Source organism: Phyllobates terribilis, unplaced genomic scaffold, assembly GCF_046119375.1.
Source record: "Phyllobates terribilis strain yellow unplaced genomic scaffold, ASM4611937v1 Scaffold_13__5_contigs__length_258822181, whole genome shotgun sequence".
Lineage (NCBI taxonomy): Eukaryota > Metazoa > Chordata > Amphibia > Anura > Dendrobatidae > Phyllobates > Phyllobates terribilis.
This window is the reverse complement of record NW_027362773.1, coordinates 121,682,914-121,708,309: the sequence shown is the minus strand read 5'-3', so window position 1 is coordinate 121,708,309 and position 25,396 is coordinate 121,682,914. Positions and strand designations below refer to the sequence as shown.

The 25,396-nt window shown below is 44.5% G+C and overlaps 1 protein-coding gene across 1 annotated transcript in view; it reads right to left on the bottom strand.

Annotated features, from left to right (window-relative positions):
• Positions 1–25,396, bottom strand: part of LOC141174580 (solute carrier family 22 member 6-B-like) — a 50,951-nt gene that overhangs the window by 7,212 nt on the left and 18,343 nt on the right. The window contains exons 5-6 of the mRNA XM_073659518.1: positions 8,925–9,048; positions 1,185–1,303 (exon numbers count right to left, since the gene is read on the bottom strand). Of these exons, the coding sequence (XP_073515619.1) occupies positions 1,185–1,303; positions 8,925–9,048 (243 nt within the window). The remainder of the gene's footprint in view (positions 1–1,184; positions 1,304–8,924; positions 9,049–25,396) is intronic.

Here is a 25,396-nt window from a genome sequence, read left to right as displayed (position 1 = left end):
ACTATTGGCACTCTGAGCCAAAGCCTGGCCAGGTTTTCGTAGCCCAGCTCCATGGAAACCAGCTGTACACTATGAAAGATAAAAGCGGTCATTGCAGGAGAATGACAGCAGACAAAAAAAATCAAGTCAATTGCAAACTTGCTTATTTTCATGCAATCTAATTAACACTATTTAATAAATTAGGAACATCCCTTCTAGTATCACATTATCCATGCTGAACAATGTAACAGTAGCATCTATTAGGCTATGTGCCCACGATGCAGAAATGCTCCGGATATTTTCCTGAGCATCCTGCATCTCCCTGGCAGAAAAAACGCATGCGGATTGTACATGCAAATTGTACATATGGATTGTACATGCGTTTTTCCTGCCAGGGACATGCGGATATGAAGCGTTCTTCACATGCATTTCCCCATGCGGGTTATCAAGCACTTTCCAAGCGATTTTAGCATCACTTGGAAAGTGCTTGACAACTTGGTCACACTATATAAATCCAAGCAACCGGCATGGATTTATATAGTGTGACCGTAAAAGAATGGTAAAAAATAAAAAAAAAAAAAATTTATACTTACCTTCCGATGGCCCCCGGAGTCTTTATTCGATCCGTCCTGGCTGCCGGCAGATCGCGGTACACTATACTGAAGAACCTGCCGTCACATGACTAAATGACATCAGTGCAGGTCCTTCAGTCCACCGCGATCTGCCGGCAAGCGAAGACAAGGAAACCGGGGGCCATCAGAAGGTAAATATAATATTTATTTTTTATTTTATTCTTTTTTTTTACAGGTTCTATGGTACCCGGATCCGGAGGAGAGTCTCCTCTCCTCCACACCCGGGTATCATCCGCACATTGAAACGCATGGATTCCGCATGTACAGATGCAGTGATGCGGATTCCATGCGTTCCAATGCAAGTCAATGGCGGCGAAAACGCAGCGCTTCCGCAAAATAATTGGTAGTGCTGCGGATTTTTCAGCAATGATAATCCGCAGCGAAAATTTCCGCAGCATGTGCACAGCACATGCGGATTATCATTGGGGAACATGGCAGGCCTTCTACCATGCATTTTTTAAGCGGTTCTTCAGCGGAATTGTCCCTGCGGAAACGCTTAGAAAACGCATCGTGGGCACACAACCTTACAGTACTTAATCATAAGGTAAGGTTAAAATTAATCCTCAAACTTACCAAGTGCAACATATACAAAAAGATATCCGACGCACCACAGGTGTCTTTATCAGATCTAACACAGAATATTTGCTTCCACGAGCAGCATTTATTTCTCTTTGCATGTCATATTTAATAGTCTAGAAAGAAGAGAAAGTTGATGGAATAATACAATAGAAAAGAGTAATTATTTAATATCCGAAGGCTAAGAATGGAATGTGCCCTGTTCAGTTTAAAATTAAAGCTTTTCAACAATTAAGAAAAGTAATGTACATGTATGTAAGATTTCATTTCTATCATTCTACCAAGCTCTCAAAAGTTCACAGATGGTAAGGACCTGTATAAAAGAAAGAAGCAATACTTCCCAGTGAAATCTGCCTGCTGCACCAGCTCTGTCGCTCCGATGGTCTTCCAATGTCCAATCACCTCACCCTGCCCACACTGATGGTCAGAATCCAGATGGAAACTGTCGGCGAGGCAGCACTGGAGATGGGCACGGGCTTGTAAGGGTCTGTGCGCAATTTGTGGATTTGCCCCTTTTCTTTCTGCATTTTTCCTGCACAAATTTGTCACAAAAAATTCCTGAAGTCTCATGCACACGTTGCTCTTTTGTTCCTTGCAGATTTGCAGCAGATTTAAATCTGCAGCAAGTCAATTCTTTCAGTGTTTTTTACTGCAGATTTCACTCATACTAATGGATGTGAAAAACAGATAAAAAACGCATGTAAAAAAACTTGTCAAAAATGCATCAAAAACGCACAAATTTTATGCTGCATTTTTCCTGCCAACACATCAGTATTTATAGCAGATTTGCTGCACATTTTTCTGCTTCAAATACTGAACATGTGCACATACGCTTAAGGTAAATTTGTTTTTTTTTTTGTTTTTTTTTTTAGCATGCCTACCCTGCGTAAACTTTAAAAATTTAATGGAAAACCCCTTTATTCTTAAGCTTTTTATGTTTAACCCCTTCACAACCTTGGGATTTTCCATTTTTGTGTTTTCGTGTTTTGCTCCCCTTCAACCCAGAGACATAACTTTTTTATTTTTCCGTTAATATGCGGTGAAATTGCAAAAAAAATGCAATTCCACAATTGTTTTTTTTTCTTCACACTGTTCATTAAATGCTAAAACTAACCTCCCATTTCGATTCTCCAGGTCATTACGAGTTGGCAGATACCAAACATGTATAGGTTTTTTTTTATTTAAGCAGTGAAAAAAAATCCAAAGTTTGTATGAAAAAAAAAAAGACCTATAGGGTCTCCATTTTTCCGGATCTGGGGCCGAGTGAGGGCTTATTTTTTGCTCGCCGAGCTGATGTTTTTATTGATACCATTTTGAAGTAGATCCAATGTTTTGATTGCCCATTATTGTATTTTATTGCAATGCTGCGGCGACCAGAAAAATGTAATTCTGGCGTTTTGATTTTTTTCCCGTTACGCCGTTTACCGATCGGATTAATTCTTTTATACATTGATAGACGGGCGATTCTGAACTCGGCGATACCAAATATGTGTATCTTTGATTTTTTTTATTGTTTTATCTTGAATGCGGCAAAAGGGGGGTGATTTGAACTTATATATATATATATATATATATATATATATATATATATATATATATATATTTTTTTTTTTTTTTTAAAAATTAATACTTTTAAAAACATTCTTTTTTCTACTTTTTACATGCTTCAATAGTCTCTATAGGAGACGAGAAGCTGTGATCCTCTGATCGCTTTTGCTACACATAGCAGGGCTATGATCATCTGCTATGAACTCCAGCCACTGGGAGGCGCTTATAGCAGATAGGCAATGACAAGCGCGGTGGTCTTCGGCAGACCCCTGTTGTCATACCAACCCCTCGGACCCTCGCAATCATGTGAGGGGCGCGCCGATGGGCGTGGTTAGTGACGCAGTCAGAGATTGACAGCGGAAGTTAACATGTTAACAGCCGCGGATGGATTGTGATTCCACACATGACAGTTGGTCAGATTAACTGAAAAGGTGCGGGCTCAGTGCCGGGGCCCGCGTCAAAGAGAGGGAGGCAACCTATTATGTACCTATACATCATAGATTGTGAAGGGGTTTTAAAGGGAATTTTTGAGAAGCTTTATTCCACTAAGGCCGGGGTCACATTAGCGTATAGCATCCCATGCAATATACTAATGACACTCCTATATACTAAAGTCTATTTTACACAAAAAAAAGTTACATTTGAATTATTAAGCACCATCCTGGTGTTCCAAAATCCCTATGACAATACTTCCTGTCTTGTGTTCTTATGGAGTCACTAGGGTGGTCCCTATTGGAAATATTGAACTTAATGCCTTGTAAGTTCTGCCTGATAACTGTCTGTACATTTAGCAATTAAGGAGGTACTCCAACCCTATTTACATTTTATTGAAATTATTTTTTAGTTTGTTATTAAACCCATCATGAACATCTGAAGAATGAAGCATGCGGGGAGATCTCAAGCTGCTATTACATGGCTACTAGGATTTGAATCCCTTCACCCCCTGGCAATTTTCTTTTTTTTTTTTGCTCCCCTTCTACCAAGAGTTTTTTTTTTATTTAAATGGTGAAAACAAAAAAAAAAAGAAATGTGGAAAAAAAAATATTTTGCTTTTGTCACCATTTTCCAAGACCCATAATGTTCTCATTTTTTGAGGTTGTGTGAGGGCTTATTTTTTGCACCCTGAGTTGACATTTTTACTTATACCATTTTGGAACAGATATGATATTTTGATTGTATTTTATTGCAATGTTGCCGCGGTCATAGTTCTGGCATTTTGATTATTTTCTCATTACGCTGCTTACCGATTGGATTAATTTACTTTATATCTTGATAGATCAGACTTTTGCAAAGGCAGCAATACCAAATATATGTATTTATAATTTTTTTAAATTGTTTTAATGCTATTTTCAGTGTAGCCCCTTCTGTAGATGCTGGGGACCTCCAAGGGCATGGGGACCCTGGGCAATTGCCCAGTTGACTACTCCCCTAATGCCAGCCCTGAGTCCACAAAACAGTACCATAAGCACACAAAACAGACACAACACTGCCTCATTTCAGTAGCTAAGCCAGTCCCCTTCTCTGTCACAACTGATGTAAACACAGAGACGTGGATTGGTCTAGGTCTAGATATTGAGCAATCAACCAACCCGCTCAAAAATAAAACACATGATGTCACCACGGGAATCTCTCTCCTGTGTTGAGTACAAGTTGGAAGAAGAGTAGGTGGGTGCCAGAACCAGTGCAGACATCAGATTAATGTGTCCAGATCAGGATACCTTATTTTTTATCTATCTATCTATCTATCTATCTATCTATCTATCTATCTATCTATCTATCTATATATACATATATATATATATGTGTTTTTTATATTGCTATTTTAAACACATTTACATATAATTTTTATTTTAGCTGGATGACCCCTTTAAAATTTTTGGGAAATAGAGTTAATTTTGGATATACAATGGAAGTAAAAATGTGGGAAGGTTTGCTGCCTTAAGGTGCACTTTTACATCTGAAACAATGTTATTGGATTGAGTTGCCTTCCTATTCCCTGTTTATTAAAAACAAAGAAAAGAAAAATGAGATGACTCTATATCTCATTTCCAAGGGCATTTTCAAAATCAACTTTTCTTGGTCGGGCCAGTTTACTGATATTAAAGTTCGAAAAAAAATGTGTTCATTAGTTCTCTCTTTATTTTAAGACCCCATAGCCCAAGTACACTGAACGGTGCACACCACACAACATTATTTAAAACTCAGTGGGCAGAAGTATTGTTCCATCTAAGGGCAGGTGCAAATGGCTGTATTATCGGTTCAAGTGCGATTCGACAAAATATCGGATCACACTCGGACCAATGTTAGTCTATGGGGCCTTGTACGTGACGCGCCCCCTGGGCCAGTGTTGTTTGGGGGATACCCGGAGCCGGATCAGATGGGGGTTGTAGTCTCCGAGTGGCGGTGACCCGGTCCGTGCCCAGGGTGTCAAGCTCAGTGTGTGGCAGTCCTACAGATGTTACTGGATGTTCTTTAGTGTCGACTACGCCACCCGTTGATTTGCGGTCACTACGGCCGCCGCTGCAGCAGGGTCCGCTGAGGCTGGTGGTGTGTGTGCAGCTCAGGTAGTATAACCCCCAACGGGAGGGGTATAGCCTCAGGGGGTCAGTTGTAGAGGGTGGTGGTTGTGGTGGTGCAGTGAGAGTGGTAATAAGACTCCGAGTCGGGCTGTGCAGTTCAGGGTTTTACTTACTGCTTTTGTGTTGGTCACTCCGGCCTTGAGTGACCACCCGAGCCGTGCTGCGTCCACCAGGTCCTGGACTCGGCCAACCCCCAGGTGATTCTGGAGCGTGGTCCTGAGCTCCCTTTCTGACTTGTCCTTCTCTCTGGCCTTCCCCACCAGGGATCCACCTAAGTCCGGCTCCCTCGGGCCTCTTGTTGGTAAAACCCTTGTCTCTGGGTTCCCTGACCCTATTCTTGGTTTGCCTTCCGGGTGGATTTAGTGGGTGGTCGTGGCAGATCCTGCCCACGACCTCCGGTCTCTGGCTAAGGATTAGGGCCCTCCACCAGCTTGGGATCCGGTACCCTTGTGCCAACTCTTCACCCTCTGGTCTAATTTTGGGTTCTTGGAGTCCCCTCTTCTCCCCCTCTGGGTCCTTCTTTCTCCTCTCTCTCTCTCTTGGCCTTGGAGCTGGCTGAGCTGCTCTGCTTCTCTGACTCAACTCTGACAGACTGACCCTGATCTAAGATGGTTCCCACCTTATATACTCCCTCTATGTGTGAGCTCAGGTGACCAGCACCCAATGAGCTCCTAGCATTACCCAGACTGCTCCCCCTATCTGCCCCTACACTACTGGGATGTTCCACCCCCCTCCCACTCCAGCCAGGGACAGACACTGTCGTACCTGCACATTTCTCTAGTGGGAGTACCATTGGTCTGTCCCCCGGAAATGGGATGTGTGTAGTGCATGCAGCCTACTGAGCTCAGTTCCACACTCCATCCTTACCCGGGAGTGGAATACCACACCTCTGGCTTGAGGTGTAATACCCCTGTAGCAGCCGAATCCTCAGGGTGCTACATACGTATCAAGTATTTTCCTCAGATAAAGTCTATCTGAGGAAAAGAATCACTGCATGTCCAAGTTTGATCTGATATTCATATTGCACTCGGCCATGCAAGTCAATTAGTGCGTAGAAAGATGACACTATGCTGACACTCTGATCAAACTCTGTTGCATAATTCACCCAATTCTCTCAGATGAGAGAATCTACCGCCGTCGGCACGAGCCCTTGTTATTCAACCTTTACCAAGAGTGAAAGCATAAAGTTACCAGTTCTCCTCCACTGTGCCATTGCACACCTTGGTTCACTGATTTAGTACTGTTCCAAAATCACTGTTAATCGTTCATTAATTTAAATTCCAAACATATTGGCCATTATGTACAGTTTCATGGACCTAACTATGATGATAGCAGACACAGTAACTGGTTGGGGTACACCAAAGTAAATGGGAACCACGTCTACTTAAAAGTTTATCCGTCACAGTGAATGATGTTATATGACAATGTTCAGGAGAAGGAGCAGAGAAATAGAGGAACACTGAATGCTGATTGTTGGGAGACAACACAATCCAATAAAGACGAAGAGGAGAACATGGCCATCATTTACTTTCATAACCCCAACTTGATACAGTTGGTGGCTTTGGTAAAGAAAACCCCAACTGTGCTATAAGGATCCACAATTCATTGTTACATTGTAACGTGGTGGGCGAGGTACTTGTGCTTCACATCCCAGCACACTACAAGAAAATGGGTGTCCTTGGCTGGGTGTGTGGACTTTAGCTGTGATGGTGATACGCCCTTGCAGACCGTATGGTGCCGTTGTCTTTGGCCGGCCAGGACCAGATCTTGCAGAGTTCAATGAGGGAGTGTTATGTTCTGCTACCAGAGCTAAGGAAAGAGAGGAGATCTGTCCCTACGATAGAACTCAGCTGAATCCCTACGATGTAACAGGGAACCTGATCCTGCGATCAGACCTGCTAAAGTCCTAAGCTAGTCTGTACGGAGACCTATAGATGTGGGGAAGGAATCCCTACAAGTACTAAGGACTGGGAGGAAAATGGGACACCTCCTAACAGAAATAGTAGCAGACAGACGAACAAACAAAATATATAGAACAAAGAGGTCCGTAGACCAAGCAAACTAACAGAGATAGATACAGAGCACAGGCTAGCTAGAAAGTAGTTATACAATGAAGTCCAGCAAAGCCAGAAGGGCGGAGCAGGTTTAAATAGGCCAACAAGGTCATGTGACCAGCAAAGGAAAAAAAACCTAAGAGCAAGGTTCTAACAGGGAGGCCATAGTTCATAAATAAACGTATTTTTACTGAACAATAACTTTTGAGGAACTATGTACAGCAGATAGTAGGCTTTCATCTTCATGGACGTTTCTGTTATTACATGGAACGTTATCATACACTTCTCCTTCCTCTCTTCCCTGGAGTCACCCTTGCTTTCCACTTCATTTAGTTCCTCTGCCTCAACACAGCCCAGCACACTATCCCGGGAACCTCCTCGTTCCCAATAACGGCACTAAAGTCCAGCAAGCAAGAGTCCTATACTTCCACCAGCGGTTCTGTGTCTTTCTCCCCTTAGGGGAGTTTTCTATGCCAGTATAGCCGCTACTTAGTTTTCTTCTTTATTGACCACCACATGGGGCATTTCCTCTTTGTCTTGCTTATTCTTCCTTCTTCGTACCATTACCCGACTGACAGACAATGCTGCACCATCCCGCGAGGCTTCCTGCCCCATGGCCCCATACTTTTTACTTTCCTCTCTTTCACTCTGGACTGAAACTGGACTGTGATTCACTTCTCTGTAGGATCCAGTTGTGTCTCTCTTGCTACAGGACACCCACTTTATGCTGTTTCCCCTACACACCATAAGAGCCACCACACAGCCCCCTATCCAAAGTATAAGCCCCCACATAGCCTCCTATTTACAATATGAGCCCTCACATAGTTTCCTATATACAGTATGAGCCCACACATAGCCTCCAATATACAATTTGAGCACCCACATAGCCTCATACATTCAGTATAAGCCCCCACATAGCCTCCTATATATAGTATGAGCCCCACATAACCCCCTATATACAGTATGAGCCCACACATAGCCTCTTATATACAGTGATCCCCCACATAACCTCCTACATTGATTATGAGCCCCCACATTGCCTCCTATATACAGTGTGAGCCCCCTCATAGCCTCCTACATTCAGTATGAGCCTTCACATTACCTCCTATCTACAATATGAGCCCCCACGGACTCAAATACAGTATGAGCCCCCACATAGCCTCCTACATTCAGTCTGAGGATGCAGATAGCGATGCGAGCGGGCGGTGGCAGCAGATGTATGGCGGTAGTGGACGGATGGCGGACGGGGGAGGGCAGGTGTGGCCCTTGGCCACACTGGAAAAGCCAGAGGACTGGATGTGGCCCGCAGACCACAGTTTACCCAGGTCTGCTTTATAGCATCTCCTTTATGTGCCAAAATAGAAAGCCATTCTGCAAAGAACTTTTGTTTGATTCTCTGATAATATTTTTTCCTATTTTTCTTTGTTTTTTTTAATTGAATGACATGATTTTCATATAGATTCTCTATGACTTTTCCTTCAGCACTGTATGTTCATAGATGATTAGTATCACTCAAAATTTTACTAATAATATCCTAAACTATGTGGACAATTTACCTCTACTGAAAGTTTTTCCCCTTCTTCCATCCTCCCATTAATTCTGGCTACTTTCTTCAGGTCTTTGATTGCTTGTTCATATTTCCCACCTAGAACGAGCCAACGACTAGACTCAGGAAGCCACCTATAGTCCACAAACAGTGCAACATATAATATAAGCTTTTATACAGCATCATAAACTTACTATACAGTTATCTGATATACAGTACAGACCAAATGGTTGGACACACCTTCTCATTTAAAGATTTTTCTGTATTTTCATGACTATGAAAATTGTACATTCACACTGAAGGCATCAAAACTATGAATTAACACATGTGGAATTATATACTTAACAAAATATGTCTTAGATTCTAGGTTCTTCAAAGTAGCCACCTTTTGCTTTGATGACTGCTTTGCACACTCTTGGCATTCTCTTGATGAGCTTCAAGAGGTAGTAACCGGAAATGTTTTTCACTTCACAGGTGTGCCCTGTCAGGTTTAATAAGTGGGATTTCTTGCCTTATAAATGGCGTTGGGACCATCAGTAGTGTTGTGCAGAAGTCTGGTGGATACACATCTGGTAGTCCTACTGAATAGACTGTTAGAATTTGTATTATGGCAAGAAAAAAGCAGCTAAGTAAAGAAAAACGAGTGGCCATCATTACTTTAAGAAATGAAGGTCAGTCAGTGCGAAAAATTGGGAAAACTTTGAAAGTGTCCCCAAGTGCTGTTGCAAAAACCATCAAGCGCTACAAAGAAACTGGCTCACATGAGGACCGCCCCAGGAAAGGAAGACCAAGAGTCACCTCTGCTTCTGAGGATAAGTTTATCCAAGTCACCAGCCTCAGAAATCGCAGGTTAACAGCAGCTCAGATTAGAGACCAGGTCAATGCCACACAGAGTTCTAGCAGCAGACACATCTCTACAACAACTGTTAAGAGGAGACTTTGTGCAGCAGGCCTTCATGGTAAAATAGCTGCTAGGAAACCACTGCTAAGGACAGGCAACAAGCAGAAGAGACTTGTTTGGGCTAAAGAACACATGGAATGGACATTGGACCAGTAGAAATCTGTGCTTTGGTCTGATGAGTCCAAATTTGAGATCTTTGGTTCCAACCACCGTGTCTTTGTGTGACACAGAAAAGGTGAACGGATAGACTCTACATGCCTGGTTCCCACCGTGAAGCATGGAGGAGGAGGTGTGATGGTGTGGGGATGCTTTGCTGGTGAATCTGTTGGGGATTTATTCAAAATTGAAGGCATACTGAATCAGCATGGCTACCACAGCATCTTGCATGCTATTCCATCCGGTATGCGTTTAGTTGGACCATCATTTATTTTTCAACAGGACAATGACCCCAAACATACCTCCAGGCTGTGTAAGTGCTATTTGACCAAGAAGGAGAGTGATGGGGTGCTACGCCAGATGACCTGGCCTCCACAGTCACCAGACCTGAACCCAATCGAGATGGTTTGGGGTGAGCTGGACCGCAGAGTGAAGGTAAAAGGGCCAATAAGTGCTGAGCATCTCTGGGAACTCCTTCAAGATTGTTGGAAGACCATTTCCGGTGACTACCTCTTGAAGCTCATGAAGAGAATGGCAAGAGTGTGCAAAGCAGTCATCAAAGCAAAAGGTGGCTACTTTGAAGAACCTAGAATATAAGACATATTTTCAGTTGTTTCACACTTTTTTGTTAAGTATATAATTCCACATGTGTTAATTCATAGTTTTGATGCCTTCAGTGTGAATGTACAATTTTCATAGTCATGAAAATACAGAAAAATCTTTAAATGAGAAGGTGTGTCCAAACTTATGGTCTGTACTGTACAATTCATATGACTGCATAAAAAGGAAATTAGACCAAAAGATCTGAATGAAAAAAATCATCTATACAATTGAAATATAACCGGAAAACAATCTGTAATGCAAAAAAAATTCATTGATACTTTGTTAAAAAAAAGTCCTAATTACCATAGATAACTTTTTACCACGTGTCAATGAATTAAAGGCAATAAAACCAAAGTTAAGATCCAAGTAATTTGCATAAGATAGTGCCCTATACATGTCTTATCATAAAAGCATAAATTATGAAGATATAGGGTGTACAAGGAAAACAAGAAGGGTCTAAAAGTGCAAGCAACTTGCTCAAGCTTAATTTATGGTCTCCAGACCCTGAGGAGTTTGTTACAGTAATATGTGATCTTACTGATAAGTTTCTTATTAACCATGAGATTATCAAGACAGGCAAATATTTCAGAGAAAGGGACAAAATCTTTCTACCAAGGGTATGCATTTATCTGCAAGGCTTCCAAGATAACAGACGTCTGAAGTTGAAAATGGGTCATGTTAAGTAAAAAGTAGCCATAAGCCTTAGATAGTTGTCAGTTAAATATGTCAACTGCTTTGTTTTCCTCCCAAATAATGTTCTCAAAAGGGAGAGGAAAATATTCTGCTGCCAGACATCTATGGCAAAAGTTTATCTCACCTGAGACAAAAAAGGATCAGGCACATTGAACATTCAACATGCCTGGTCCTTTTTTTTCCATCTGATATGGGTTCAGCCAGCATTTATCTAATGTGTATGGCAACTTTAAAGAGTTTGGCCCACAAGCAAAATATATTTTAACTAATAAATTTTGGAATTGTAATAAGTTCCACAATTGGATGAGATAATCTTATAAATGTGCCTCTGCTATGTACTGTGTAATGGCTGCGTTCGACCATGCACAGCTGCTCCAGTTCATGGTCAGCACATACCAAAGCTCTTGTTCAGGGAACAGGAGAGAGCATAAGTCACTAATGATAAGTGAGCATTCAGCTAAGACAGTAGTGTTTCTGGAAAGTCACCAATCATGTGAGCTCGTTATGAATTAAGTCAGTGACATATAAGCTCAGTGGCTGCTGGAGCTACTAAGTCACTGACATGTTTGATAAACTCAAAGGGCTGGTGACCTGCATTAAATACAGGCAGGGAAATGTGTTACCTCAGCTACAGAATTGTTTACCTCAGGCAGAGAAAAGTGTTACCTGAGCCAGAGAATTGTGTTACCTCAGCCAGAGAATTGTGTTACCTCAGCCAGAGAATTGTGTTACCTCAGCCAGAGAGTTGTGTTACCTCAGCCAGAGAGATGTGTTACATCAGGCAGAGAGATGTGTTACCTCAGCCAGAGAATTGTGTTACCTCAGCCAGAAAGATGTGTTACCTCAGCCAGAGAGTTGTTTTACTTCAGCCAGAGAGTTGTTTTACCTCAGCCAGAGAGTTGTGTTACCACAGCCAGAGAATTGTGTTACCTCAGCCAGAGAGCTGTGTTACCTCAGCCAGAGAGTTGTGTTACCTCAGCCAGAGAGCTGTGTTACCTCAGCCAGAGAATTGTGTTACCTCAGCCAGAAAGATGTGTTACCTCAGCCAGAGAGTTGTTTTACCTCAGCCAGAGAGATGTGTTACCTCAGCCAGAGAGATATGTTACCACAGCCAGAGAATTGTGTTACCTCAGCCAGAGAGTTGTTTTACCTCAGCCAGAGAGCTGTGTTACCTCAGCCAGAGAGATATGTTACCATAGCCAGAGAATTGTGTTACCTCAGCCAGAGAATTGTGTTACCTCAGCCAGAGAGCTGTGTTACCTCAGCCAGAGAGTTGTGTTACCTCAGCCAGAGAGTTGTGTTACCTCAGCCAGAGAGCTGTGTTACCTCAGCCAGAGAGATGTGTTACCTCAGCCAGAGAATTGTGTTACCTCAGCCAGAGAGCTGTGTTACCTCAGCCAGAGAGTTGTGTTACCTCAGCCAGAGAATTGTGTTACCTCAGCCAGAGAGCTGTGTTACCTCAGCCAGAGAGTTGTGTTACCTCAGCCAGAGAAATGTGTTATCTCAGCCAGAGAAATGTGTTACCTCAGCCAGAGAGATGTGTTACATCAGGCAGGGAGATGTGTTACATCAGGCTGAGAGATGTGTTACATCAGGCAGAGAGATGTGTTACATCAGGCAGAGAGATGTGTTACATCAGGCAGAGAGATGTGTTACATCAGGCTGAGAGATGTGTTACCTTAGGCAGAGAGATGTGTTACATCAGGCAGAGAGATGTGTTACCTCAGCCAGAGACATGTGTTACATCAGCCAGAGAAATGTGTTACCTCAGCCAGAGAGATGTGTTACCTCAGCCAGAGAAATGTGTTACCTCAGCCAGAGAGATGTGTTACCTCAGCCAGAGAAATGTGTTACCTCAGCCAGAGAGATGTGTTACCTCAGCCAGAGAGATGTGTTACATCAGGCAGAGAGATGTGTTACATCAGGCAGAGAGATGTGTTACATCAGGCTGAGAGATGTGTTACCTTAGGCAGAGAGATGTGTTACATCAGCCAGAGAAATGTGTTACCTCAGCCAGAGAGATGTGTTACATCAGCCAGAGAGATGTGTTACCTCAGCCAGAGAAATGTGTTACATCAGCCAGAGAAATGTGTTACATCAGCCAGAGAAATGTGTTACATCAGCCAGAGAGATGTGTTACATCAGGCAGAGAGATGTGTTACATCAGGCAGAGAGATGTGTTACATCAGGCTGAGAGATGTGTTACCTTAGGCAGAGAGATGTGTTACCTCAGCCAGAGAAATGTGTTACCTCAGCCAGAGAGATGTGTTACCTCAGCCAGAGAGATGTGTTACCTCAGCCAGAGAAATGTGTTACATCAGCCAGAGAAATGTGTTACATCAGCCAGAGAAATGTGTTACATCAGCCAGAGAGATGTGTTACATCAGGCAGAGAGATGTGTTACATCAGGCTGAGAGATGTGTTACCTTAGGCAGAGAGATGTGTTACATCAGGCAGAGAGATGTGTTACCTCAGCCAGAGACATGTGTTACATCAGGCAGAGAAATGTGTTACATCAGGCAGAGAAATGTGTTACATCAGGCAGGGAGATGTGTTACATCAGGCTGAGAGATGTGTTACATCAGGCTGAGAGATGTGTTGCATCAGGCAGCGAGATGTGTTACATCAGGCAGAAAGATGTGTTACATCAGGCAGAGAGATGTGTTACCTCAGCCAGAGAGATGTGTTACCTCAGCCAGAGAGATGTGTTACATCAGGCAGGGAGATGTGTTACATCAGGCAGAGAGATGTGTTACATCAGGCAGCGAGATGTGTTACATCAGGCAGCGAGATGTGTTACATCAGCCAGAGAAATGTGTTACATCAGCCAGAGAAATGTGTTACATCAGCCAGAGAGATGTGTTACCTCAGCCAGAGAAATGTGTTACCTCAGCCAGAGAGATGTGTTACCTCAGCCAGAGAAATGTGTTACCTCAGCCAGAGAGATGTGTTACATCAGGCAGAGAGATGTGTTACATCAGGCAGAGAGATGTGTTACATCAGGCAGAGAGATGTGTTACATCAGGAAGAGAGATGTGTTACATCAGGCTGAGAGATGTGTTACCTTAGGCAGAGAGATGTGTTACATCAGCCAGAGAAATGTGTTACCTCAGCCAGAGAGATGTGTTACCTCAGCCAGAGAAATGTGTTACCTCAGCCAGAGAGATGTGTTACCTCAGCCAGAGAGATGTGTTACCTCAGCCAGAGAAATGTGTTACATCAGCCAGAGAAATGTGTTACATCAGCCAGAGAAATGTGTTACATCAGCCAGAGAAATGTGTTACATCAGCCAGAGAGATGTGTTACATCAGGCAGAGAGATGTGTTACATCAGGCTGAGAGATGTGTTACCTTAGGCAGAGAGATGTGTTACATCAGGCAGAGAGATGTGTTACCTCAGCCAGAGACATGTGTTACATCAGGCAGAGAAATGTGTTACATCAGGCAGAGAAATGTGTTACATCAGGCAGGGAGATGTGTTACATCAGGCTGAGAGATGTGTTACATCAGGCTGAGAGATGTGTTGCATCAGGCAGCGAGATGTGTTACATCAGGCAGAAAGATGTGTTACATCAGGCAGAGAGATGTGTTACCTCAGCCAGAGAGATGTGTTACCTCAGCCAGAGAGATGTGTTACATCAGGCAGGGAGATGTGTTACATCAGGCAGAGAGATGTGTTACATCAGGCAGAGAGATGTGTTACATCAGGCAGCGAGATGTGTTACATCAGGCAGCGAGATGTGTTACATCAGCCAGAGAAATGTGTTACATCAGCCAGAGAAATGTGTTACATCAGCCAGAGAGATGTGTTACCTCAGCCAGAGAAATGTGTTACCTCAGCCAGAGAGATGTGTTACCTCAGCCAGAGAAATGTGTTACCTCAGCCAGAGAGATGTGTTACATCAGGCAGAGAGATGTGTTACATCAGGCAGAGAGATGTGTTACATCAGGCAGAGAGATGTGTTACATCAGGCTGAGAGATGTGTTACCTTAGGCAGAGAGATGTGTTACCTCAGCCAGAGAGTTGTGTTACCTCAGCCAGAGAGCTGTGTTACCTCAGCCAGAGAATTGTGTTACCTCAGCCAGAAAGATGTGTTACCTCAGCCAGAGAGTTGTTTTACCTCAGCCAGAGAGATGTGTTACCTCAGCCAGAGAGATATGTTACCACAGCCAGAGAATTGTGTTACCTCAGCCAGAGAGTTGTTTTACCTCAGCCAGAGAGCTGTGTTACCTCAGCCAGAGAGATATGTTACCATAGCCAGAGAATTGTGTTACCTCAGCCAGAGAATTGTGTTACCTCAGCCAGAGAGCTGTGTTACCTCAGCCAGAGAGTTGTGTTACCTCAGCCAGAGAGTTGTGTTACCTCAGCCAGAGAGCTGTGTTACCTCAGCCAGAGAGATGTGTTACCTCAGCCAGAGAATTGTGTTACCTCAGCCAGAGAGCTGTGTTACCTCAGCCAGAGAGTTGTGTTACCTCAGCCAGAGAATTGTGTTACCTCAGCCAGAGAGCTGTGTTACCTCAGCCAGAGAGTTGTGTTACCTCAGCCAGAGAAATGTGTTATCTCAGCCAGAGAAATGTGTTACCTCAGCCAGAGAGATGTGTTACATCAGGCAGGGAGATGTGTTACATCAGGCTGAGAGATGTGTTACATCAGGCAGAGAGATGTGTTACATCAGGCAGAGAGATGTGTTACATCAGGCAGAGAGATGTGTTACATCAGGCTGAGAGATGTGTTACCTTAGGCAGAGAGATGTGTTACATCAGGCAGAGAGATGTGTTACCTCAGCCAGAGACATGTGTTACATCAGCCAGAGAAATGTGTTACCTCAGCCAGAGAGATGTGTTACCTCAGCCAGAGAAATGTGTTACCTCAGCCAGAGAGATGTGTTACCTCAGCCAGAGAAATGTGTTACCTCAGCCAGAGAGATGTGTTACATCAGGCAGAGAGATGTGTTACATCAGGCAGAGAGATGTGTTACATCAGGCAGAGAGATGTGTTACATCAGGCTGAGAGATGTGTTACCTTAGGCAGAGAGATGTGTTACATCAGCCAGAGAAATGTGTTACCTCAGCCAGAGAGATGTGTTACCTCAGCCAGAGAAATGTGTTACCTCAGCCAGAGAGATGTGTTACCTCAGCCAGAGAGATGTGTTACCTCAGCCAGAGAAATGTGTTACCTCAGCCAGAGAGATGTGTTACCTCAGCCAGAGAAATGTGTTACCTCAGCCAGAGAGATGTGTTACCTCAGCCAGAGAGATGTGTTACCTCAGCCAGAGAAATGTGTTACATCAGCCAGAGAAATGTGTTACATCAGCCAGAGAAATGTGTTACATCAGCCAGAGAGATGTGTTACATCAGGCAGAGAGATGTGTTACATCAGGCTGAGAGATGTGTTACCTTAGGCAGAGAGATGTGTTACATCAGGCAGAGAGATGTGTTACCTCAGCCAGAGACATGTGTTACCTCAGCCAGAGACATGTGTTACATCAGGCAGAGAAATGTGTTACATCAGGCAGAGAAATGTGTTACATCAGGCAGGGAGATGTGTTACATCAGGCTGAGAGATGTGTTACATCAGGCTGAGAGATGTGTTGCATCAGGCAGCGAGATGTGTTACATCAGGCAGAAAGATGTGTTACATCAGGCAGAAAGATGTGTTACATCAGGCAGAGAGATGTGTTACCTCAGCCAGAGAGATGTGTTACCTCAGCCAGAGAGATGTGTTACATCAGGCAGGGAGATGTGTTACATCAGGCAGAGAGATGTGTTACATCAGGCAGCGAGATATGTTACATCAGGCAGCGAGATGTGTTACATCAGCCAGAGAAATGTGTTACATCAGCCAGAGAAATGTGTTACATCAGCCAGAGAGATGTGTTACCTCAGGCAGAGAAATGTGTTACCTCAGCCAGAGAGATGTGTTACCTCAGCCAGAGAAATGTGTTACCTCAGCCAGAGAGATGTGTTACATCAGGCAGAGAGATGTGTTACATCAGGCAGAGAGATGTGTTACATCAGGCAGAGAGATGTGTTACATCAGGCTGAGAGATGTGTTACCTTAGGCAGAGAGATGTGTTACATCAGCCAGAGAAATGTGTTACCTCAGCCAGAGAGATGTGTTACCTCAGCCAGAGAAATGTGTTACCTCAGCCAGAGAGATGTGTTACCTCAGCCAGAGAGATGTGTTACCTCAGCCAGAGAAATGTGTTACATCAGCCAGAGAAATGTGTTACATCAGCCAGAGAAATGTGTTACATCAGCCAGAGAGATGTGTTACATCAGGCAGAGAGATGTGTTACATCAGGCTGAGAGATGTGTTACCTTAGGCAGAGAGATGTGTTACATCAGGCAGAGAGATGTGTTACCTCAGCCAGAGACATGTGTTACATCAGGCAGAGAAATGTGTTACATCAGGCAGAGAAATGTGTTACATCAGGCAGGGAGATGTGTTACATCAGGCTGAGAGATGTGTTACATCAGGCTGAGAGATGTGTTGCATCAGGCAGCGAGATGTGTTACATCAGGCAGAAAGATGTGTTACATCAGGCAGAGAGATGTGTTACCTCAGCCAGAGAGATGTGTTACCTCAGCCAGAGAGATGTGTTACATCAGGCAGGGAGATGTGTTACATCAGGCAGAGAGATGTGTTACATCAGGCAGCGAGATGTGTTACATCAGGCAGCGAGATGTGTTACATCAGCCAGAGAAATGTGTTACATCAGCCAGAGAAATGTGTTACATCAGCCAGAGAGATGTGTTACCTCAGCCAGAGAAATGTGTTACCTCAGCCAGAGAGATGTGTTACCTCAGCCAGAGAAATGTGTTACCTCAGCCAGAGAGATGTGTTACATCAGGCAGAGAGATGTGTTACATCAGGCAGAGAGATGTGTTACATCAGGCAGAGAGATGTGTTACATCAGGCTGAGAGATGTGTTACCTTAGGCAGAGAGATGTGTTACATCAGCCAGAGAAATGTGTTACCTCAGCCAGAGAGATGTGTTACCTCAGCCAGAGAAATGTGTTACCTCAGCCAGAGAGATGTGTTACCTCAGCCAGAGAGATGTGTTACCTCAGCCAGAGAAATGTGTTACATCAGCCAGAGAAATGTGTTACATCAGCCAGAGAGATGTGTTACATCAGGCAGAGAGATGTGTTACATCAGGCTGAGAGATGTGTTACCTTAGGCAGAGAGATGTGTTACATCAGGCAGAGAGATGTGTTACCTCAGCCAGAGACATGTGTTACATCAGCCAGAGAAATGTGTTACATCAGGCAGAGAAATGTGTTACATCAGGCAGGGAGATGTGTTACATCAGGCTGAGAGATGTGTTACATCAGGCTGAGAGATGTGTTGCATCAGGCAGCGAGATGTGTTACATCAGGCAGAAAGATGTGTTACATCAGGCAGAGAGATGTGTTACCTCAGCCAGAGAGATGTGTTACCTCAGCCAGAGAGATGTGTTACATCAGGCAGGGAGATGTGTTACATCAGGCAGGGAGATGTGTTACATCAGGCAGAGAGATGTGTTACATCAGGCAGCGAGATGTGTTACATCAGGCAGCGAGATGTGTTACATCAGGCAGAGAGATGTGTTACATCAGGCAGAGAGATGTGTTACATCAGGCAGCGAGATGTGTTACATCAGGCAGAGAGATGTGTTACCTTAGGCAGAGAGATGTGTTACATCAGGCAGAGAGATGTGTTACATCAGGCAGAGAGATGTGTTACCTTAGGCAGAGAGATGTGTTACCTTAGGCAGAGAGAAGTGTTACATCAGGCAGAGAGATGTGTTACATCAGGCAGGGAGATGTGTTACATCAGGCAGGGAGATGTGTTACATCAGGCAGCGAGATGTGTTACATCAGGCAGAGAGATGTGTTACATCAGGCAGAGAGATGTGTTACCTCAGCCAGAGAGATGTGTTACCTCAGCCAGAGAGATGTGTTACATCAGGCAGGGAGATGTGTTACATCAGGCAGAGAGATGTGTTACATCAGGCAGCGAGATGTGTTACATCAGGCAGCGAGATGTGTTACCTTAGGCAGAGAGATGTGTTACATCAGGCAGAGAGATGTGTTACATCAGGCAGAGAGATGTGTTACCTTAGGCAGAGAGATGTGTTACCTTAGGCAGAGAGAAGTGTTACATCAGGCAGAGAGATGTGTTACATCAGGCAGGGAGATGTCTTACATCAGGCAGGGAGATGTGTTACATCAGGCAGAGAGATGTGTTACATCAGGCAGAGAGATGTGTTACATCAGGCAGAGAGATGTGTTACATCAGGCAGAGAGATGTGTTACATCAGGCAGGGAGATGTGTTACATCAGGCAGAGAGATGTGTTACATCAGGCAGGGAGATGTGTTACATCAGGCTGAGAGATGTGTTACATCAGGCAGGGAGATGTGTTACATCAGGCTGAGAGATGTGTTACATCAGGCAGAGAGATGTGTTACATCAGGCAGAGAGATGTGTTACATCAGGCAGAGACATGTGTTACCTCAGCCAGAGAGATGTGTTACATCAGGCAGGGAGATGTGTTACATCAGGCAGGGAGATGTGTTACATCAGGCAGGGAGATGTGTTACATCAGGCTGAGAGATGTGTTGCATCAGGCAGAGAGATGTGTTACATCAGGCAGAAAGATGTGTTACATCAGGCAGAGAGATGTGTTACCTCAGCCAGAGAGATGTGTTACCTCAGCCAGAGAGATGTGTTACATCAGGCAGAGAGATGTGTTACATCAGGCAGGGAGATGTGTTACATCAGGCAGAGAGATGTGTTACATCAGGCAGAGAGATGTGTTACCTTAGGCAGAGAGATGTGTTACCTCAGCCAGAGAGATGTGTTACATCAGGCAGGGAGATGTGTTACATCAGGCTGAGAGATGTGTTACATCAGGCTGAGAGATGTGTTGCCTTAGGCAGAGAGATGTGTTACATCAGGCAGAGAGATGTGTTACATCAGGCAGGGAGATGTGTTACATCAGGCAGAGAGATGTGTTACATCAGGCAGAGAGATGTGTTACATCAGGCAGCGAGATGTGTTACATCAGGCAGCGAGATGTGTTACCTTAGGCAGAGAGATGTGTTACATCAGGCAGAGAGATGTGTTACATCAGGCAGAGAGATGTGTTACCTTAGGCAGAGAGATGTGTTACCTTAGGCAGAGAGAAGTGTTACATCAGGCAGAGAGATGTGTTACATCAGGCAGGGAGATGTGTTACATCAGGCAGGGAGATGTGTTACATCAGGCAGAGAGATGTGTTACATCAGGCAGAGAGATGTGTTACATCAGGCAGGGAGATGTGTTACATCAGGCTGAGAGATGTGTTACATCAGGCTGAGAGATGTGTTGCCTTAGGCAGAGAGATGTGTTACATCAGGCAGAGAGATGTGTTACATCAGGCAGGGAGATGTGTTACATCAGGCAGAGAGATGTGTTACATCAGGCAGAGAGATGTGTTACATCAGGCAGGGAGATGTGTTACATCAGGCAGAGAGATGTGTTACCTTAGGCAGAGAGATGTGTTACATCAGGCAGAGAGATGTGTTACATCAGGCAGGGAGATGTGTTACATCAGGCAGAGAGATGTGTTACATCAGGCAGGGAGATGTGTTACATCAGGCTGAGAGATGTGTTACATCAGGCTGAGAGATGTGTTACATCAGGCAGGGAGATGTGTTACATCAGGCAGGGAGATGTGTTACATCAGGCAGAGAGATGTGTTACATCAGGCAGAGAGATGTGTTACCTTAGGCAGAGAGATGTGTTACATCAGGCAGAGAGATGTGTTACCTCAGCCAGAGATATGTGTTACCTCAGCCAGAGAGATGTGTTACCTCAGCCAGAGAAATGTGTTACATCAGGCAGGGAGATGTGTTACATCAGGCAGGGAGATGTGTTACATCAGGCAGAGAGATGTGTTACATCAGGCAGAAAGATGTGTTACATCAGGCAGAGAGATGTGTTACCTCAGCCAGAGAGATGTGTTACATCAGGCTGAGAGATGTGTTACATCAGGCAGAGAGATGTGTTACATCAGGCAGAGAGATGTGTTACATCAGGCAGGGAGATGTGTTACATCAGGCAGAGAGATGTGTTACATCAGGCAGAGAGATGTGTTACATCAGGCAGAGAGATGTGTTACCTTAGGCAGAGAGATGTGTTACATCAGGCAGAGAGATGTGTTACATCAGGCAGAGAGATGTGTTACATCAGGCAGGGAGATGTGTTACATCAGGCTGAGAGATGTGTTACATCAGGCTGAGAGATGTGTTGCATCAGGCAGCGAGATGTGTTACATCAGGCAGAAAGATGTGTTACATCAGGCAGAGAGATGTGTTACCTCAGCCAGAGAGATGTGTTACCTCAGCCAGAGAGATGTGTTACATCAGGCTGAGAGATGTGTTACATCAGGCAGGGAGATGTGTTACATCAGGCAGAGAGATGTGTTACATCAGGCAGAGAGATGTGTTACCTTAGGCAGAGAGATGTGTTACATCAGGCAGAGAGATGTGTTACCTCAGCCAGAGAGATGTGTTACATCAGGCAGGGAGATGTGTTACATCAGGCAGAGAGATGTGTTACATCAGGCAGAGAGATGTGTTACATCAGGCAGAGAGATGTGTTACCTTAGGCAGAGAGATGTGTTACATCAGGCAGAGAGATGTGTTACATCAGGCAGAGAGATGTGTTACATCAGGCAGAGAGATGTGTTACATCAGGCAGAGAGATGTGTTACCTCAGCCAGAGAGATGTGTTACATCAGGCAGGGAGATGTGTTACATCAGGCAGAGAGATGTGTTACATCAGGCAGGGAGATGTGTTACATCAGGCAGGGAGATGTATTACATCAGGCAGAGAGATGTGTTACATCAGGCAGAGAGATGTGTTACATCAGGCAGGGAGATGTGTTACATCAGGCAGAGAGATGTGTTACATCAGGCAGAGAGATGTGTTACCTCAGCCAGAGAGATGTGTTACCTCAGCCAGAGAGATGTGTTACATCAGGCAGGGAGATGTGTTACATCAGGCAGAAAGATGTGTTACATCAGGCAGAGAGATGTGTTACATCAGGCAGAGAGATGTGTTACCTTAGGCAGAGAGATGTGTTACATCAGGCAGAGAGATGTGTTACATCAGGCAGAGAGATGTGTTACATCAGGCAGAGAGATGTGTTACATCAGGCAGAGAGATGTGTTACCTCAGCCAGAGAGATGTGTTACATCAGGCAGGGAGATGTGTTACATCAGGCAGAGAGATGTGTTACATCAGGCAGGGAGATGTGTTACATCAGGCAGGGAGATGTGTTACATCAGGCAGAGAGATGTGTTACATCAGGCAGAGAGATGTGTTACATCAGGCAGGGAGATGTGTTACATCAGGCAGAGAGATGTGTTACATCAGGCAGAGAGATGTGTTACCTCAGCCAGAGAGATGTGTTACCTCAGGCAGGGAGATGTGTTACATCAGGCTGAGAGATGTGTTACATCAGGCTGAGAGATGTGTTACATCAGGCAGAGAGATGTGTTACATCAGGCAGAGAGATGTGTTGCATCAGGCAGCGAGATGTGTTACATCAGGCAGAAAGATGTGTTACATCAGGCAGAGAGATGTGTTACCTCAGGCTGAGAGATGTGTTACCTCAGGCTGAGAGATGTGTTACATCAGGCTGAGAGATGTGTTACATCAGGCAGAGAGATGTGTTACATCAGCCAGAGAGATGTGTTACCTTAGGCAGAGAGATGTGTTACATCAGGCAGGGAGATGTGTTACATCAGGCAGGGAGATGTGTTACATCAGGCAGAGAGATGTGTTACATCAGGCAGGGAGATGTGTTACATCAGGCAGAGAGATGTGTTACATCAGGCAGGGAGATGTGTTACATCAGGCAGAGAGATGTGTTACCTCAGCCAGAGAGATGTGTTACATCAGGCAGGGAGATGTGTTACATCAGGCAGAGAGATGTGTTACATCAGGCAGCGAGATGTGTTACATCAGGCAGCGAGATGTGTTACCTTAGGCAGAGAGATGTGTTACATCAGGCAGAGAGATGTGTTACATCAGGCAGAGAGATGTGTTACCTTAGGCAGAGAGATGTGTTACCTTAGGCAGAGAGAAGTGTTACATCAGGCAGAGAGATGTGTTACATCAGGCAGGGAGATGTCTTACATCAGGCAGGGAGATGTGTTACATCAGGCAGAGAGATGTGTTACATCAGGCAGAGAGATGTGTTACATCAGGCAGAGAGATGTGTTACATCAGGCAGAGAGATGTGTTACATCAGGCAGGGAGATGTGTTACATCAGGCAGAGAGATGTGTTACATCAGGCAGGGAGATGTGTTACATCAGGCTGAGAGATGTGTTACATCAGGCAGGGAGATGTGTTACATCAGGCTGAGAGATGTGTTACATCAGGCAGAGAGATGTGTTACATCAGGCAGAGAGATGTGTTACATCAGGCAGAGACATGTGTTACCTCAGCCAGAGAGATGTGTTACATCAGGCAGGGAGATGTGTTACATCAGGCAGGGAGATGTGTTACATCAGGCAGAGAGATGTGTTACATCAGGCTGAGAGATGTGTTGCATCAGGCAGAGAGATGTGTTACATCAGGCAGGGAGATGTGTTACATCAGGCAGGGAGATGTGTTACATCAGGCTGAGAGATGTGTTGCATCAGGCAGAGAGATGTGTTACATCAGGCAGAAAGATGTGTTACATCAGGCAGAGAGATGTGTTACCTCAGCCAGAGAGATGTGTTACCTCAGCCAGAGAGATGTGTTACATCAGGCAGAGAGATGTGTTACATCAGGCAGGGAGATGTGTTACATCAGGCAGAGAGATGTGTTACATCAGGCAGAGAGATGTGTTACCTTAGGCAGAGAGATGTGTTACATCAGGCAGAGAGATGTGTTACCTCAGCCAGAGAGATGTGTTACCTCAGCCAGAGAGATGTGTTACATCAGGCAGGGAGATGTGTTACATCAGGCAGAGAGATGTGTTACATCAGGCTGAGAGATGTGTTGCCTTAGGCAGAGAGATGTGTTACATCAGGCAGAGAGATGTGTTACATCAGGCAGGGAGATGTGTTACATCAGGCAGAGAGATGTGTTACATCAGGCAGAGAGATGTGTTACATCAGGCAGCGAGATGTGTTACATCAGGCAGCGAGATGTGTTACCTTAGGCAGAGAGATGTGTTACATCAGGCAGAGAGATGTGTTACATCAGGCAGAGAGATGTGTTACATCAGGCAGAGAGATGTGTTACCTTAGGCAGAGAGATGTGTTACCTTAGGCAGAGAGAAGTGTTACATCAGGCAGAGAGATGTGTTACATCAGGCAGGGAGATGTGTTACATCAGGCAGGGAGATGTGTTACATCAGGCAGAGAGATGTGTTACATCAGGCAGAGAGATGTGTTACATCAGGCAGGGAGATGTGTTACATCAGGCTGAGAGATGTGTTACATCAGGCTGAGAGATGTGTTGCCTTAGGCAGAGAGATGTGTTACATCAGGCAGAGAGATGTGTTACATCAGGCAGGGAGATGTGTTACATCAGGCAGAGAGATGTGTTACATCAGGCAGAGAGATGTGTTACATCAGGCAGGGAGATGTGTTACATCAGGCTGAGAGATGTGTTACATCAGGCTGAGAGATGTGTTACATCAGGCTGAGAGATGTGTTACATCAGGCAGGGAGATGTGTTACATCAGGCAGAGAGATGTGTTACATCAGGCAGAGAGATGTGTTACCTTAGGCAGAGAGATGTGTTACATCAGTCAGAGAGATGTGTTACATCAGGCAGGGAGATGTGTTACATCAGGCAGAGAGATGTGTTACATCAGGCAGGGAGATGTGTTACATCAGGCTTAGAGATGTGTTACATCAGGCTGAGAGATGTGTTACATCAGGCAGGGAGATGTGTTACATCAGGCAGGGAGATGTGTTACATCAGGCAGAGAGATGTGTTACATCAGGCAGAGAGATGTGTTACCTTAGGCAGAGAGATGTGTTACATCAGGCAGAGAGATGTGTTACCTCAGCCAGAGATATGTGTTACCTCAGCCAGAGAGATGTGTTACCTCAGCCAGAGAAATGTGTTACATCAGGCAGGGAGATGTGTTA